The sequence below is a fragment of the Grus americana genome, chromosome 9 (assembly GCF_028858705.1).
Source record: "Grus americana isolate bGruAme1 chromosome 9, bGruAme1.mat, whole genome shotgun sequence".
NCBI lineage: Eukaryota > Metazoa > Chordata > Aves > Gruiformes > Gruidae > Grus > Grus americana.
In genome coordinates, this window is record NC_072860.1 from 18,358,744 (window position 1) to 18,375,432 (window position 16,689).

Consider the following 16,689-nt stretch of genomic DNA (forward strand, 5'->3'; position numbering starts at 1 on the left):
CCCAGAATGGTAGGGGTTGAGAAGGGACCTTTGGAGATCATCTAGAGCAGGATCACCTAGAGCAGGTTGCACAGGATTGTGTCCAGGTGGTTTTGAATATCTCCAAAGAAGGAGCCTCCACAACCTCTCTGGGCAGCCTGTTCCAGTGCTTGGTCACCCTCAAAGTGAAGAAGTTTTTTCTCATGTTCAGATGGAACTTCCCATGTTCCAGTGTGTGCCCATTGCCCCTTGTCCTGTCACTGGGCACCACTGAAAAGAGGTGACTCATGTCAAAGTTTGTGATCTGCTATAAAACCTAGATCCTTATCTGCCCAGCTTCTGCTTAGACTTTCTTTCTTCACCATATAATTAGAAATAATCCACAGTATACAATTACATTATCCCTAGCCTTACTGAACGGCAGATTAGTTTTTCAGGTCAATTTTTTTACAGTTCATAGTGCTTGGTTTTGTGTCAGCTGTAAATGTATAAGCACACTCTTCTGTCTGTCAAACAGGTTATTGATGAAAGTATTAGATATTACAGGATCCTCAACTGCAAAACTTAATTTGATACATTCATCTTACCAGTGAGTTTCAAGCTTCAAATTTGCTGAGAAAACTAGATGCAAGAAAGAACATACACTAAAGCCCTGCAATGTAGATAAAAACAGATATAAATGTAATTGTTGAGACTGTAATCCTAGCAGCTCAAGGACTGATGAGAAAAAGAACTGACAAGAAAAGAGCAAAACCTAAAAAGCAGAGAACTGGAAGACAGCAACTCAGCAACACTGACAATCAGCTAGATCCAAGGTATGTCAGGAGCTGATGTTCCCCCATTTGATGGCTGTCTGGTGGGCAGAGGCTCAAAGTCTCTCAAGAGAGGTTGTAAGCATTAACGCTCAGCCCAGTAGCATGTTAACCACAGCTAGCTATTATATTAACCAATAGATAATTGCTTTATAGTTGTAAATTTTGTACATGCTGCTGGCAGAGTCTCTCTCTGTGTGGTAAACAATATCTGCACAAAGGTGATCCAGTGAGGGTAGGCTGCAATGCAAGTGGTCATAAAAGAAAAAGAAAAAAAAAAAAAAAACACCAAAGATTTTTGTTTCATTTTTCTAAGTTTTTAAATAGGATATTTGCCAGATGGTTGTTTCAAACAATTTCAAATTTTCAATATTTAACTTTTTAATTTTCTTTTCACATCAGAGGGAGGAACAATATTCAAATATTTCAGATTTTCCTCCAGGCTTTTTGTATACTAGGTTTCTACTCTGGACCTTTTTCAGAATTTCTGCAGCTATTGCTCACCATATGTTACATCCAGTAACAGAACAAAAGAAAGGTGGGAGAAAAATAACATTAAGCACAAAACATATTAAAAAAAACAAAGCTCACACACCATACTGGGCTTATCTTTTCTATTCCATCTAGATGAGCTCCCTGTATCAAGAGGAATACATACAATTACTAGCTTCTCTGAACATCCTCCAACAATGTAGACCTGTGTCAGCTGCTGTTCAGCTGTGGGGCACTACCACGCTGTTGAAATTGGATTATATCTTTTCCAATCCTGGGCAATCAGAACCTCTTCAGTATTTCAGCCTGGGCTGCTTCCTGAATAAGAAAGTAAATGGGATGAGCACTGTTAACTTCTTTCCAGTCTCAAATGCACAAACAGCAGAACGTTTCTCAGCTAGTGTTGTAGAACTTGGGGTTACTGTTTCCCTTTCAGGAAGAAACAGAACTTTAATACCTATTTCAGCAAGTCTTATCTCAGATTTTCTGCTCTGACCATGACTTCCAACATTCCAAGTGCAACATCTAGGCTACTAGATACCGCTCTGAGAAACTGTCAAAAAGAATGCTGAAGTTGCAAATACTCAAACATTAGGAAATGCCAGAAATAAGACACTCTGCACAACATTCATTCCTTCTTCCTGATGCTTTAGTGAGAAGAGGGTAACACACTTGATGCGCTGTGGTTTAGCCCATGAAATTCCTGTCTCCAACTCCTCTGCAGCTGACTGCAGAGTGCTGCCAAGACTATACAGCACTTGGCACACCAGCGAGACTCAAAGGGCGCTAGACTTTTGTAGTTCCTGTGCCATTAGGCTATACGGTGCCACAGCCCCTGCGTAAGGTCTGCATTGCTTCCACCTCAGTGCCTTACTGTTCACCTACACTGCCTTACACACAAAAAAACCCCCACCCCCCACACCACAAAAAAACCACAAAACCCAAGAAGCAATGGAAAAACAAAATATGAGGAATGTTTGCAACGGTCACTTTCCTCCCTAATAGCTACGGCTCTAGCTTTTAACTAATCCTCTCGCTGCATGTCAGTGACACACACACTGTCTCAGCCCACTACACCCTCAGAAATATGCCTGAAAATTAATAAATTAATTAGAATCCTGTGTTGAGAAAACCTTGGTATATCTCTGTAAGATTACATATACCATCTGGTTTTACTTTGGGATGACTAGCTACCTTATTACTAGCAGGAAGGGTTAAAGTGATGGATATTACAATTCATTGTAACGCAGAAGTGATAGTATTTAAATGAACTCAGTTAACGTGCATGAATTGTGAATTAAGGACCAAAATACAAATAAAGTAATGGCGAGATCAAGCAGGTATAGGCAGTTGTTTACAGAGAAGCTTTTTGCAAGCCGGTTGTTTTGGGGAAAATTGGTTTTCCTTGTTCCAATATCTTCATTATGCGTGAGCAGCACCTCTCCGTGCAAGCCTTGCTCATTCTTGTCTGACAAATACTATTGCAAGAGCTTACCGGTAGAGATGACAGAGATGTTTAGTCAGCTCAGAAAACCTGTTTTTCTAATGAAGCTTTCAGGCCATAGGAGTGGGAAGCAAATGCAGGGGACAGGGAAAGAAGAGAACAGAACAGTCATAGCTTCCACCTACATCCTGGCTTTCATGAGTCAGTCTTAAAGCTCTTTTGAAAAGTGAACGTCAGTGTTGATTAGGCCCAGAGAGATAAAGCAAGTTCCTGAGAGTCACAGACAAGCTATGAACAGATATAGGAACAGAATATGAAGTTCCCAAGTCCCATTCCAGGACTTTGTCTATGCAACCTAAACAGCTCATCAATCTTCAGGTCCCAACAGCACAGATGACAGTAGGAGGCAAAAACTTACCCTGTTTATTTATAATGCATGTAAGAAAAGTTCTCTTTTCCTGAACTGAACCGGAACACAGAATGGGAGCTTAGTTTGCTCATATTTCCCAGTCTTGTGTTCACTCTAGTTCTGTGCTGTAAGCAACACTCTCCCTCTCTCAGTGCTTGCCTGGACATACTTTGTCTGTGCAATTCTCTTCCCACAGACAAATTCTGATGTCACCGACCAATTAACAGCTCCTGTTATGAAGCTCTTGAAAGACTGGGGGGTACAGGGGAGGAAGGAACAGCTAAGCTGAGAAATCCAAATTAGTGTCTCCACTGAAAAAAAAAAAAAACAAGGAACAAAAAACCCCAACCAAAAATCCCAACTCAGCTTAGCAATCGTCTGCTCCGTTTAGCTTGACATCAGGCGAGGCGGCAAGCACACACTACCCTGCCAAGCGGTACATGCACAGCATGGAACCAGTCAGTGTTTTCTAATACACACTGAGTCTGTCTCTGCAACAGAAAAAAAAAATGAGCCCTGGTATTTATGGCATAGCAGATGACACACACCCTGGGCAGAGGCGTACCAGGAACCCTTTCCACCCCCAGCATGAACATTCATCATTTGTTTGCTTCACACCTTTCTGAAGATGCTGTTCTTTCCCCGTCCTCTGCATTTGCTTCCCACTCCTATGGCCTGAAACCTTCATTACAAAAGTAGATTTCCTCATCTGTTCAGAGCAGCCAAACTTAACATCCATCATCTTGACTGGTGAGCTCTTGCAATAGTACTTGTGTCAGAGGAGAGAGCAAGATTTATGTGAAGACCTACTGCTCGCATATACTAAAAATATTAAAATAAGGAATATTGAATTCTTCTAAAACAGCTTCCTTGCTTTTCCCTTCCTTGTGAAATTCAGTCTAAGCTTTTCTGAAATAACTTTGCCTCACCATACTTCAGCACGTCCACAGCTCTCACCTAGCAGTAGAAAAACACACTGCCCACAATGTCCAAAAGGCCAGGCTCAGACTAAGCCTCTTGTTAGGTCCAGCCTTACTCAGCAGAACCCAGCTTTACCCTGCAGAAAGCTCTAGGAGACCAGACAACAGGCAGGAGGGCAGGGTCACTTAAATCTGTCAGTATAGAAGCTCACTGAAATTTTACTATTTCACACTAGGCTTTTTTAAGTTTCATCATAATCACCATTGTTAACAGGTAATTTCAAGGCTCAACTCATCTTAATTGTGGTAATTTTTTAAGTGTATAAATCATACTTCAATAGCATGCGTGCATCAACAGCTCTCAGTGGTCTTTGTTGCAAAATTTGCAAACTTGGCAAATGATTCTGTGAACAATGAGAAATAGAAGAGCACTCACTTCCTTTTAACTAGATGGGACTGGCTGGATGAAAAATAATACAAAGAAATGAAGTTCTGATGGACAGAAGCAGCAAGTTAATTAGATAACTTCATCAGGTAACTGATTTTAAAGTCTCAAATAGCATCAAAACCTGAAAAATTGGATGGATAAATGACTGCACAATAGCATAAGTCGATTACACTGCAATTTTTGGCAAACATGAGTTGTCCGAAAATTGTCAGAACTGGCTGATAAAACTATAAAAGGTATTTAATTTCAAATTGCTTCTCTCAGATTTTTGTCTATTTAACTGTTCAAGTGCAAGATACATAGAACCATGCTGCTGAAAATGATGCTCCTTAACCTCTTCCGTTTCCACTTCTCTGCCCAAAAACCTAAACAAACAGATAAAAAAAAGGCAGACAGGCACACTCCTTGCCCTCCGATGGCTTCTCCACTTCCATGCTTTCTGGAAAGCATCTGCACGTGCAGCCCACTAAAGCAGAAGAGCTGTGTGATACAGCACAGAGAAGTCAAGCAAGCAAACGCTGCAGTGTCGCTGCTTCTCTGCAGCCCCCTGAAACTGCTCTATATTTCATGTTTGAATCTGAAATTATTAAAATCCACTAAAGCAAAGAAAAAAAAACCAAAAAAGACAAATGCTCATCTACATGTTTTTCAAGACTGAACGATGCAAGATAGTATTTAACACATTTTCTTTTATTAACCCACCAAAAAAAAAGGTCAAACTCAATAGAAAACTAACTGAAATAAGTGTCCATACCTGTAACTCTCAGATAGTTGCTTGAAGTTTAAGGGAATTCAGAGGAGTACATTTCAGCAAAATCAAGGTTATTGATTGTACTCAAAGTTTTGAGCTGGAAACTGCGGACTGGAAAATTCAGCAAGCCTGCTCAGAGAAATTATAGTAAAATTTTAAAACAGGCAACTTGTACAATTGTATGCATTCCCTTAATCTCCTATGCATACTTCATGATATATCATAACGTTAGCTGAGTTCTTTGATCAAAGTGTTGAAAAATCCAATGTAATTTATCAGCTAATAAAAAACCCCCAAACTATACAAAGTAAGACTTCATACAGAGATGCACTGAACACCAAATAATCAAGAGAGAAAGCAAGCTGGTTTACAGTCACAGTAGAAGGGATGTAAACTACTATAGCCAAGGCTTATGTTCAGCTAAAACATGGTCTTTAGGACTAAAGTCTGAAGCACCACACACACTAAAATGACTCAACCTGGGAAGTCCCATGTATGTTTGAGAGTCACACATGTTCTTTCCTTTGCCTACTAAATTCCAAAGGAAATTTAAATCCTTATCATTAAAAAAAATTAAATAAAATTTAGAAAACACTACACAGTCCACTGGACAGAATGATAATCTCTCAGCTGTGTTCCACATCATATCGTAACAACCTAGAATATGATAAAAGAGGAAAGTAGATATTCTCCTAACATCTAAATTACACCTTTCTTTTTTTTTCTTTGAAGACATTAATGTAGCTTTATGCTGTCTGAATTTAATTCTTTTTCATCTCAGAGACCATATCTTAACAGACAGGTATTGTATAGATGTTTCTTCTTCTAGAAAAGAAACTACATAATAATTGTAGTATTTCAGAAAGGTAATAAGTAATGCATCCTTGGTATTTTAATGTTGAACTACAGGAAACTGCATGAGGTCTTACTGTTGTGCAAGACACTTGGATAACTGTTCGATAATTAGCATTTAGACCCAGTATCAATACTAAGAAGGAAGCAAAATTCTACGTGAAAAAAAAAGAGACAGAAACAATCACAGATCATAAAAAAGAGTAGGTGTGGCTTGGCTAACTGCAAGGATCACGTATTTCAGTTTTCTAAGGACTTCAGCTTGGGAGAACTAGATTTGTCAGAGAGAGAGATGCCTAAAGCAGAGATATACTCTTTAGAAAGATTTTGACTTCAGTAGAAGCAAACTCATCTACACAGCTCCAAGTTTTCAGAGGCAGTCATATGCAAAAAAAAACCCAAAACCCGACCCAAAAAAACCCAAACCAGTGAGAAGTTAAAATTTTGATAAGATGTTGGGGATTGCTGAGTTTTTTATAGCTCTAGGAGTATGTCTCCTGATTTTGCAGTTCCTAAAGCTGCAATGGATGCGTACCCAGCTTCCTCCAGGACCAGTTCCCCTCCCCATCATCGGAAATATGTGGCTGCTGGACTTCAAACTTCATCGAGAAACTCTCTCTAAGGTATTTATTTATCTCTATGGTTGAAAATCAGTCTGAATCTATTTTAGGTTTAATTGTATGTTGCATAGGAACAGTCTAAACTTGGAGGTTTTTTTTTAAACCTCTAGCTTGATTATCAGCCGATTTCAAAGAATCCAATGACCCTGCACTATTAAAAATATTTCTGAGTAATAAACACCAAAATTGCCTTCCTCCTTATTTTCTTTCTCTTTTGGATACAGTAACATCCATGCATACTATTATCACAAGCACTGTCGATAGCATAATATATAGCAAATACTGACAGCTTCATTCTCTATTTCTGTGTTGATATCTGCCCCTTTAAATCACCGTTAGTAGAGCTTCCTTTGCCTGACAGCAATGTCAGTGGAACATCTCCAGGCCACGAGTGGTCCCATCTCCATTAGAAGACTAAACGTATATTCTAAATGAACTCTTTTTTTTCCTCTTATTTATAGAGGAAAAAGATTTATTGTCTGCAGTAAAGAGATTATTGCTAAAACAAAGCAGGAAAAATTGATTGCTGTTACGTTCACAGCATGATTCCTTTGTAAGCCAATTGAAACTATTAAAAAAAAAGTAAGGAACTTGCTTCTAACTATTTTAAGGAAAAATACAAGCATGATCTGAGGAAAGGTAATAGAGAAAAATAAGAAAAAATCACATGGGAGCTATAGGAAAGAATGCAAAAACATTTCTTTGCTTTCTTCCAAAGTTAGAGGCAAGAAAATACAATCATTTTGGTTCATTAATAAAATAAACAGAAAAGGTCTGGGGGTTTGCCTGTATTCATTTGTTCTTTGATCCTGAGCTGACAGAGAAGACCTCTGTTTCTCTGTCTGTGAAATTTTCAGAGGTGCTCTTCTGAGAGATGTCCTTTCTGTTCCATAAAGTATGATTATCTGCCATTCCCAAAGCACATTACAACAAAAGGCTAAATTTTTCTGAAACCCGTAACTCAATTTGATGTTGGCAAATAGTTTTAGTTACAACTACAGAAAACTCTTAAAATTAGTATTTAAGTGTATGTATTCTCTGGTTTATATTTATTAATTTACTCTTATTATCTTTTCAGTTAACCAAGATCTATGGAAATATCTACACATTGTGGATGGGACAGACACCCATAGTTGTACTAAATGGTTACAAAGCAGTAAAAGATGGCATCGTCAGCCATTCAGAGGAATTTTCTGGAAGACCTCTCACTCCATTCTACAGGGATATGATGGGCGAGAAAGGTACAAGATGTTACACAATACTGAAATACGGACAAGATGTAAAAACAACAGACGCTTTCCTATATATACACACGTATATGAGTTATGCTATACAAGTGCATGACTGGGCTTAGGTAGCAAACAGGTTCCGTGCAGAGCTAGCATATTAAGAACAGGGAACACCAAAAATTTCTCCTTTTCTGAAGCATACTACTGACTTTTTTCTTCCCAATATATTGAAAGGAACATTTGCCTAGAGGAGCTGCCCTTCAGCTGTATCACTTCTAAAACAGAAGATTGTTCTCGTAGAATACATCTATAGACAAAGCTGTTCTGTCCTTACCAAAACCTACTACCACTCAGTTTCCAGGGTCACATTTATAAGCACCTATAGAGCTGGGAGTCATAAACCCCCAAGTTAGAGACCAAAAGTCAGTATCTGAAATCATGTGATACATAACCTAATCTAAATCAGATTTTGTCTCCTGCAGTGAAAGAATTTCCCTTCGCAGCAATGAAATAAACATTTCTGTGTTCTTCAGGTATTTTTCTGACAAGCGGGCACACCTGGAAGCAACAGAGACGCTTCGGCATGACAATTATAAGAAGCCTGGCACTTGGTAAGAACAATTTGGAGCATCAAATTCAAACAGAGGTCTGTCACCTTGTGGACATCTTTGTAAACACAAAAGGTAAATTCACTAGAATAACAACAGAGCTTTTTCTGAAATATAGTAGATTAGGGGAGTAAGAGTTTCACAATACATTTTTACAAGCAATAGAGATATTTTTCATATTAGTGGGACTTTTACTGGCTGCTTCATTGCATTTTTTGCAAAAAAATGTTTTGTCTGCACAGCGGGCAATATAAAATTGTTTTTTGAAATAAGGATAGCAAAAAATGCGTGTTATTAACACAGTCTTGGGGACAGCTGTTAACAATTCTTACATTCAAGGAGTATAGAAAAACTCTATGTTCTTCTCCATAAAATATACAATTTGTGACCTGCTGCGAGTCGTTCTAGGACAGCAGGCCTTCAGGATTTGGCAGAGAAAAAAGCTCAACACAAGGAATGTATCATTCAGTTGTCCAACAAAACTTCTTTTTAAGGTTTGGATGAAATAGAAACCAATAAAATTTTTAGCAAGATTCCAAAATAAAGCAATTAAATACAAATATTCCAAACAGCCAAATCCCTCATCCACATCACATTCCATACTGATGTGAAAACACAGAGAAGTTGCCTCAGGTCTCTCTCCAACTCTCTTTGCACAAGACACGGCAAAATGCCCCATGTCTTTTCCAAGAGCAACATATTCACAGATCTCTGAAATGTGAGAGAGGAACAAACCATCACCCCGAGTCCCTGTACAGCCCAAATCTTTACCTTCCACGCAATTCTTCCTCAATTTTAAACTCAGTAATTGTATCTACTCTTTCCAAGAAGGACTACAAGTGTTGGACTGAAGTCAGAGATGCATAATCCACCATTTCCCTTATTAATCTAGTTCAAGGGTTGTCTTCATCATGAAAAAAATATACATGTACTTAATTTTTTTTTTTCTGGATTTACCCTCTGTTCACTTTAACTCTTTTTAACGGGAGCTGTTTTCCATCCTGTAAAATAAGTATTACGTGAGTTTTGCCTTTTCAGTCTGTGGAAAAAAACATATATATACTTCAATTGTTAAGTTGTACTTGAAAACCAGAATAAGTTATTTCAACATCACTAACAAATTAAAACAACTTTTTTTTTGGGGGGGGGGGGGGGGAGGGGGGGAGCTGGTTGTTGTTTGTTTTGTTTTCTAATTGCCAAACTTAAATATCTGCCTCCAGATTTGAAGGCATATGTTCTAATTAATTGCTTGTGTTCTCAAGCAACCAAAACCACAAGTAAGAGAGGGCAAAAGAGACCTAATGCTTGTCTTTGCAAAACTAATAATCACTGTATTTTACAAGAGTAAAAAGCAGATTGAAAATAAAGATTCCCCGCACTTACAATCCATACGGTTAATTTGTATTAAATTAGAGTTTACTTGTGTGAAATTTATCTAAAAGTAGTCTGACCTACTATTATTTTTACCATTAAAAAAAAAATCTTCCTCATTTTTCCTCACTGTACTCAGAAATATTTATGGTACCTCCTTTATTCACAGGCAAACCTTTTGACCCCCACACTTTCATCGTCCATGCTATTGCAAATATAATTTGTGCTGTTGTTTTTGGTCATCGCTTCTCCAGTCAGGATGAATCTTTCAGCAAGCTTATTAAAGCTGTTTATTTTGTGATCTACTTTCAAGCTACTATCTGGGGCAGGGTAAGAATCTAAATTTTCTTGTTCTTATTCCTTAAAATGCATTTGCATTTCACAAGTCAAACCAAACAAAAGTCAGTGACAATTATTCCCAAACATTTTCATACCATTATTCTGCAAGCCATTGTGCAGTAATAAATTAATATATACCTTTTATATGTCATTAATGCCTTATATTCTTTATGTCAGTAAAGCATATATCCTAAAATCTAAATTCTAGATCATCACTGCTTGTCACAGATTTCCAACATATAATGTATTTCAAATGAGTAATCATTTGCAGAGTACTGTGTACATAAGATTCTTAAATCTTAAAAAGAAAGCAACTTTTAAAATTTAATTTTCATTTAGTCTTGAGAATACAGAAGTGCAGTTAATAAGAACTAAGCCTTCAAAGTCCTATTCTTTTGAGATGATATCTTGCTTCTCATGTAATTCATATTACCACCAAGATCCGAGTTATTCTGAGCTTCCTATAAGATACAGGTGGCAATTTCATCACATCAAAAAGCATATTTTTAAGTTCTTGAAAGCCTAGATATTGCTTATGTTGTGCAGATTTTGGCACGCTGGCATTCTATAACACTATCAGGTTCTCCAACACTTTCATACAGAGATGCCTTAAAAAAAAAAAAAAAATCACAGTAAAAATCAAGGTTGAGAAAATCTGCTTGTGAGCCAGATTCAGCCCTCAATTACTCTGATTCACCCATTTTCAGAAGCCCCTGTTGCATTATTAGGTATGCATCCAAAAAGTAAAATATAATCACCCTCCTGCTCTGGTGTGACCTGATATCCACTATTACACGATGCTGACATTTTTGTCAGCTGATGGGGATGCACTGGCCAATAGATTCCTAATCACAGACCATAAATAAAGCAAAGGCTCTGCCAGTAGTCCTAGAGACTGAAGTCCATTCACAAAACATACACAATACAGGAAATGAAAATAATTATTTTTCCCCTCAACAAATACACATGCCAGTTTCTCCCGGAGAAAAGCCATCTGAGAGGTCAAGTCAGCTTCTATACCTTTTCAGTCTTCAACCTATCTATTAAGGATAGAAAATGTGGTTATTGACAACTTGATCATAACAATTTAGATTGCTGCATGTTACTAATATTAACAAATACCCAACAAGTTTTCCTCAGTGCCAGTTCACTTAGAGGGCAATGTAAAGGTTTCATAATCCCTCTTAGAAATGTAGAATAATTTACATTGGAAGGGACCCCTGCATGCCAGCAGCTCCATGCTCAAAGCATGCCTAATTAGATCAGGTTGTTTAGGGACTTGTCTGGTCAAGTCTTGAAGTCTCCAAGGACGGAGATTTCACACAGACTCTCTGGGAAACCTGTTCCCAGTATTTAATCTCTCTCTGACTTGTGTTTATTGCCTCTCATCCTCAATTAGGAGCCCATGTGTTGCAGTGACTTCATAGAATATTAAGAAATCAGAATTGGGTTGTCAATTTAAAAGAGCTCATGTTTCTTCCTTTTTGTTTAAAATCACAGATGTATGATGCTTTCCCATGGCTTATGCACCGTCTCCCAGGACCTCATCAGAAAGTGTTTGCATACAATGACTTCATGCACAATTTAGTTATGAAAGAGGTCCAAACTCATGAGAGACAGAACATAGGTGATCCACAGGATCTCATTGACTTCTACCTAGCTCAAATAACAAAAGTAAGTATTTACCACACTATCCTCTCCTTGGCCTCAATGCCTACTACAAATACTTGCTGTTCAAGTAACTGCTACGGAATTTTTATATGCATACTTCATTTGTTTAGCACTGAAGATTTTTGTTTTAGTGGGCTGCTCACTGTTTTTATCAAACAATGATAATTTCTACCTGACCAATGAAATGTCTGAAATTATCCACTTCATCGTCTTCTTGTGAATGTACCCTACAGACCAAAGATGACCCTACTTCCACGTTTAATACAGACAATATGGTTCAGACTGTGGTTGATCTTTTGCTGGGAGGGACAGAAACAACAAGTACCACCCTTCTCTGGGCACTGCTCTATATGGTACAATACCCAGAAATACAAGGTGAGCAAAAGCATTGTCAGAGAGAACTGCATTCAACATTACATCATAGTGAATGTTGCTAAAGTGTATTAGCTCAGTCACTTGCAATACATCAAAATAACCCTTAACAATGAATATGAATGGTGCTACATCAACAAGTGAGATCTAGAAAATGAAAGTTTAATAAATGAAACAAACGTGCTTTCCCCACCAGTTCACTAAGAAGCAACACTAGCAGAAATTAGTAGTAGCCACTAGTTTATCTCACTGGAAGGGAAAGGCAAAGACAGAACAAGAAAAAGACATTTCATATGCAACCTAGTCCCTTCATAATCTTCAAAGTAGAAAAGTTTTTAAAAGATACCTGGTCTGATGTGTACTTATAGCAGAAATTATACCTGTAATGTCAAATTTTAATCTTTTTTTTGAAACATAAACTGTACTATCTTCTTCACCAAGCGGGATGTGTCTTAAATGAGAGATCATCTTGTGGTTTGGCGATACGCACTTTCTTGATCAACTGAAACCAACACAGCAAACTACATGCCAATGCATTTCATAGCAACATCATTTATTTTTACCCCCAGTCCTGGACCATACTCATACAGAAATCTGCTGGAAAAAAGGGGAAAAAAGTTAAAACCTTTTCATTTCTCTGCAGAAAAGGTTCAGAGAGAGATAGAGGCTGTTCTGGAACCCTCCCATCTCATCAGCTATGAAGACCGTAAAAAACTGCCATATACAAATGCTGTGATTCATGAGGCTTTGCGGTACAGCAATATTACTTCTGTTGGGGTCCCTCGACAATGTGTGAAAGATACAACTTTGCTGGGTTTTCACATTAAAAAGGTAGAGTATGCCTCCATGTTTCTTAAAGCTCTGAGTTATTTATATTTAGTATTTGTATGACATTAGCTTCTACAGTTCCTAACCTGGCATAGAGAGCACGTGGTAGCATGTCACAGACATGAAGAAACATTGCTGAGTGCTCTGAGCCAGGGCTAAGTTTACATTAGGAGATGCAAAAGAAAGCTTGGGAAAAGGCTAACAGCACAAGGAGCAAACAAACATGAGGTAAACTTAAGTCTTTCTTCCCACTGGCCAAATACGGATCATGTCTGGGCATCAAACAGAACACGTGTTTTAAGGAACGATGAAGAAATGAGGTTGAATGAACGTCCAGCCAGCTAACTTTCACACATAAGGGAGCAGCCTGGAGCAACCTATAGTCATCCCTTACAAAACAAATGCATGCACACACACAAAAAACACACAGTTGGGATGATGGCAGCTCAGTACAGCAACAGATCTGAGAGTCACATTGACATGATATAAACATCCCAAATATATTAAGCATAAAATTGATACGATGGAATTGAAAGATCCAGTGAAGAGTAGAAAAAACAAAAAGGAATGTGTTACAGTTAGTCTGGCAAGTACGTAAAAAATTATCCAAGCTCCACTCCAGCTTAGACATGAAGACATTTCAGTAGTCCTGACATAACTTAGACAAAGGCAAACATGGAATACATTATGACAAACAGAAGATACAACGGTTTGTTATGCCTGGATGTGCACAGGAACAGACCAAGCTGAATCAAGCACTGGGCTGCAAGCACAGGATGACATTTATCCATTAGAGAGCAGGAAAGTCCTAAAATCCTACATGGACAATATAATCTTCTGCTACTTCTTGCAGGGCACACTTGTATTGCCAAATCTGCACTCCGTTGTGTATGACTCTGAGCATTGGGCAACCCCTTGGAAGTTCAACCCGAATCATTTCCTGGATTCGGATGGCAACTTTGTGAACAAAGAGGCATTCTTACCTTTCTCAGCAGGTAACACCCTGATGTTGGAATATTCCTGTTCACTGTGCCTTGCAGCAAGACTGAAAACACCATTCCTAAATTCTAGAATTTTAAAAGCATACTTTTATAAAAACATATTTGACACAAAAACTTAAAGTCAGGTACTCTACTTAAGAGCAACAAATACTGTCTTGCATTTTACATTTTTCATACATTCAAACAGAAGATGAGTATGGCTAAGAGCCATAATGCTATCTCCTTGGTATATGTGTGGTTCCTACTATAAAGGTACCTGAGCTCCTTAGTCCCTAACGTAGTAAATCCTAGTAACACCCTCAAATCAGAAAATCAATTTATTCTCACCTTACAAATGGGAAACCCAAAGACAAAAGTAATATGATTTGTCAAAATATACAGAGAAAATGTGTGATAAAGCAGGAAACCAAACCTCAGCCTCCCAAATCCTACAGTAATAGTCCAGCAACATGTTCTCTTCTATCTCCAGAAAACTAGCAAAATCCAGTCTTTTCAGTAGAATACAATTAGGGAACAAAAAAAAATTCTGACTTATCAAAAGCCTATTACGATGTACAATTTACCTAACTGATGATGCAAAATGCAGTGATACAAAGACATGGGAGAGGAAAAAAAAAAAGAGTGAAAAGCAGTACAAAACATAACTTAGAGAACTTCTCTAGTTTACCGGTTTCTCCAATAATCAGAGTATGAAGAAAAGCAGCACAAAACAGGAAGCTGGTGTTACTTACTGAAAATTAACATATGAAAATTAAACAATAAGAACACCGAAAAACAGCTGAGGGGTTTTAATGTTATTGTGACAGATTATGCTACTATACAATTGTAGATAAAAAGCAAATAATATACTAAGTAATGCACAAAGCAGTCAGATTAAACAGAGTAAATCCAGATTCTAAAACCATTTGCCCAAATTGCCTGTAAATCCCCAAATCATATTCGTAAAACAGGTACTTAGCATCTTACCTTCTCTACTCACCAAATGTCCACTAGCTTACATGAATTGACAACTAATTTAGGCTACCATTTCAACCCAGGCATAGGAGACTTCCTTTTATAACTTGCTTTGGTTGCTTTCTGTTTATATAATCTCAGTATTTATTTATCCCGAATATATATATAATTTTTTTTTAGTCTGGAACATATAGATAGATAGATATCCTGAAATATACTGTGAAAACAATATGACAAAATGAGTAACTGAGTGACTCCCTGCACTGATGTGCAGGCATCACTGCACATACCTCCATTTCATTGCCTTAGCTTACATATCTGCTCCTGGACAGTGTTAGGGATACTGGGCTACAAAGACCCAACGTAGGTTTCTTAATTTCTGTTGAGGAAAGCCTGATTACATCCTTCTACTTCGCTTTCGAATTGAATCCCGCAACGCTCCACTCCTCCCTCCTCAACAACCAAAGACAAGAGACTCTGAAGTATATGAAGCCTTTTAAAATCTGGCTTTCTCTTTAACTGAGAAGCAATTCATGGTTCTCACAGAACATGACGCACAGAACAAGAAGCAAAAAATGAAAAGGAAGAATCTCATACATGATCTAGAGTAAAAAAAACAACCAAAACCAAACACAACCAAAAAAAATCAGTTGACATAATCAGAGGTATAGTTCCTCAATTAGATGTTTCCCCCCCACCTCCAAAGGTATTTTCTGTCCTTACAGAAATAATTATCTTACATTAACAGAATTTATGGAACTCAATAGAATTTTGTTTGAAGTTCTTTTTTAGAACTTAGCTTTACACAACTGACTTTTATTCCCTTCTTCCACAGGGCACCGTGTATGTTTGGGGGAACAGATGGCACGAGTTGAACTGTTCATCTTCTTTACCAATCTACTTCGGGCATTCACATTCCAGCTCCCTGAGGGAGTAAAGGAAATCAATTTGGAGTACATTTTGGGTGCAATACTGCAGCCACATCCATATAAACTCTGTGCTATTCCACGCTAGTCTGTGACATACTACAGCGCAGAGGGACTTTGACCAACCAATAACTGCAGATATTTTAAAAACACGTATCACTATCTCAATTGCATTCAAATATAGGTAGCTCAGTATAGCAAATTAGAGTGTTTTTATTTAGGTCTGACCTCATATAGTTGAGCTTTTTGAAATTAAAATAGGTGATTAAAATAGGTGTACTTGCCGAGGCTCATATAAAAGCATCTTAGGCATATATAAGTACACAATAGTAAGTTACCAAAAAAAAAAAAAAAAAACCCACAAAAAAGTATTTTCACACTCACAGTAGCAAGGAATTAAATGTAGGATTTTAGAGAAGTGATCTGTATCAAGCAGAGTTTCCTGCATATTTTCTCAGCAAGGTATCACACTATTGAAATGGCACAATTGTTCTGATGCAGCAAGGATGCCTGAATAAAAATTTTCTTCAGTATTCCGTTACTCCTCTGTGTTCACAGAAGGTCTTTTCTTACATCCTTTTGCAGAAGGTACCAAGGTCTACACACTCAGTTTTTACTCCTATTCCTTTCACACTCCCTTGAAGCATTATATATTGCAGAATA

At 37.8% G+C, this 16,689-nt stretch overlaps 1 protein-coding gene across 1 annotated transcript; it reads left to right on the forward strand.

Moving 5' to 3' along the window:
- The first annotated feature begins 5,891 nt into the window (after positions 1-5,891).
- Positions 5,892-16,632, forward strand: LOC129209894 (cytochrome P450 2J2-like). The gene is made up of 9 exons (XM_054835094.1): positions 5,892-6,730; positions 7,806-7,968; positions 8,490-8,639; positions 10,105-10,265; positions 11,775-11,948; positions 12,179-12,320; positions 12,961-13,148; positions 13,999-14,140; positions 15,936-16,632. The coding sequence occupies exons 1-9, from the start codon at positions 6,560-6,562 to the stop codon at positions 16,112-16,114; spliced, it is 1,470 nt and encodes a 489-aa protein (XP_054691069.1). The 5' UTR covers positions 5,892-6,559; the 3' UTR covers positions 16,115-16,632.
- The last annotated feature ends 57 nt before the right edge of the window (positions 16,633-16,689 follow it).

Excerpts from the sequence above, each read along its gene's own strand:
- LOC129209894 (XM_054835094.1), top strand. The coding sequence starts at position 6,560 with ATGTTGGGGATTGCTGAGTTTTTTATAGCTCTAGGAGTATGTCTCCTG. Across the intron at positions 6,731-7,805 it reads ATCGAGAAACTCTCTCTAAG|TTAACCAAGATCTATGGAAA; the intron begins GTATTTATTTAT and ends TTATCTTTTCAG. Across the intron at positions 11,949-12,178 it reads ACCTAGCTCAAATAACAAAA|ACCAAAGATGACCCTACTTC; the intron begins GTAAGTATTTAC and ends TGTACCCTACAG.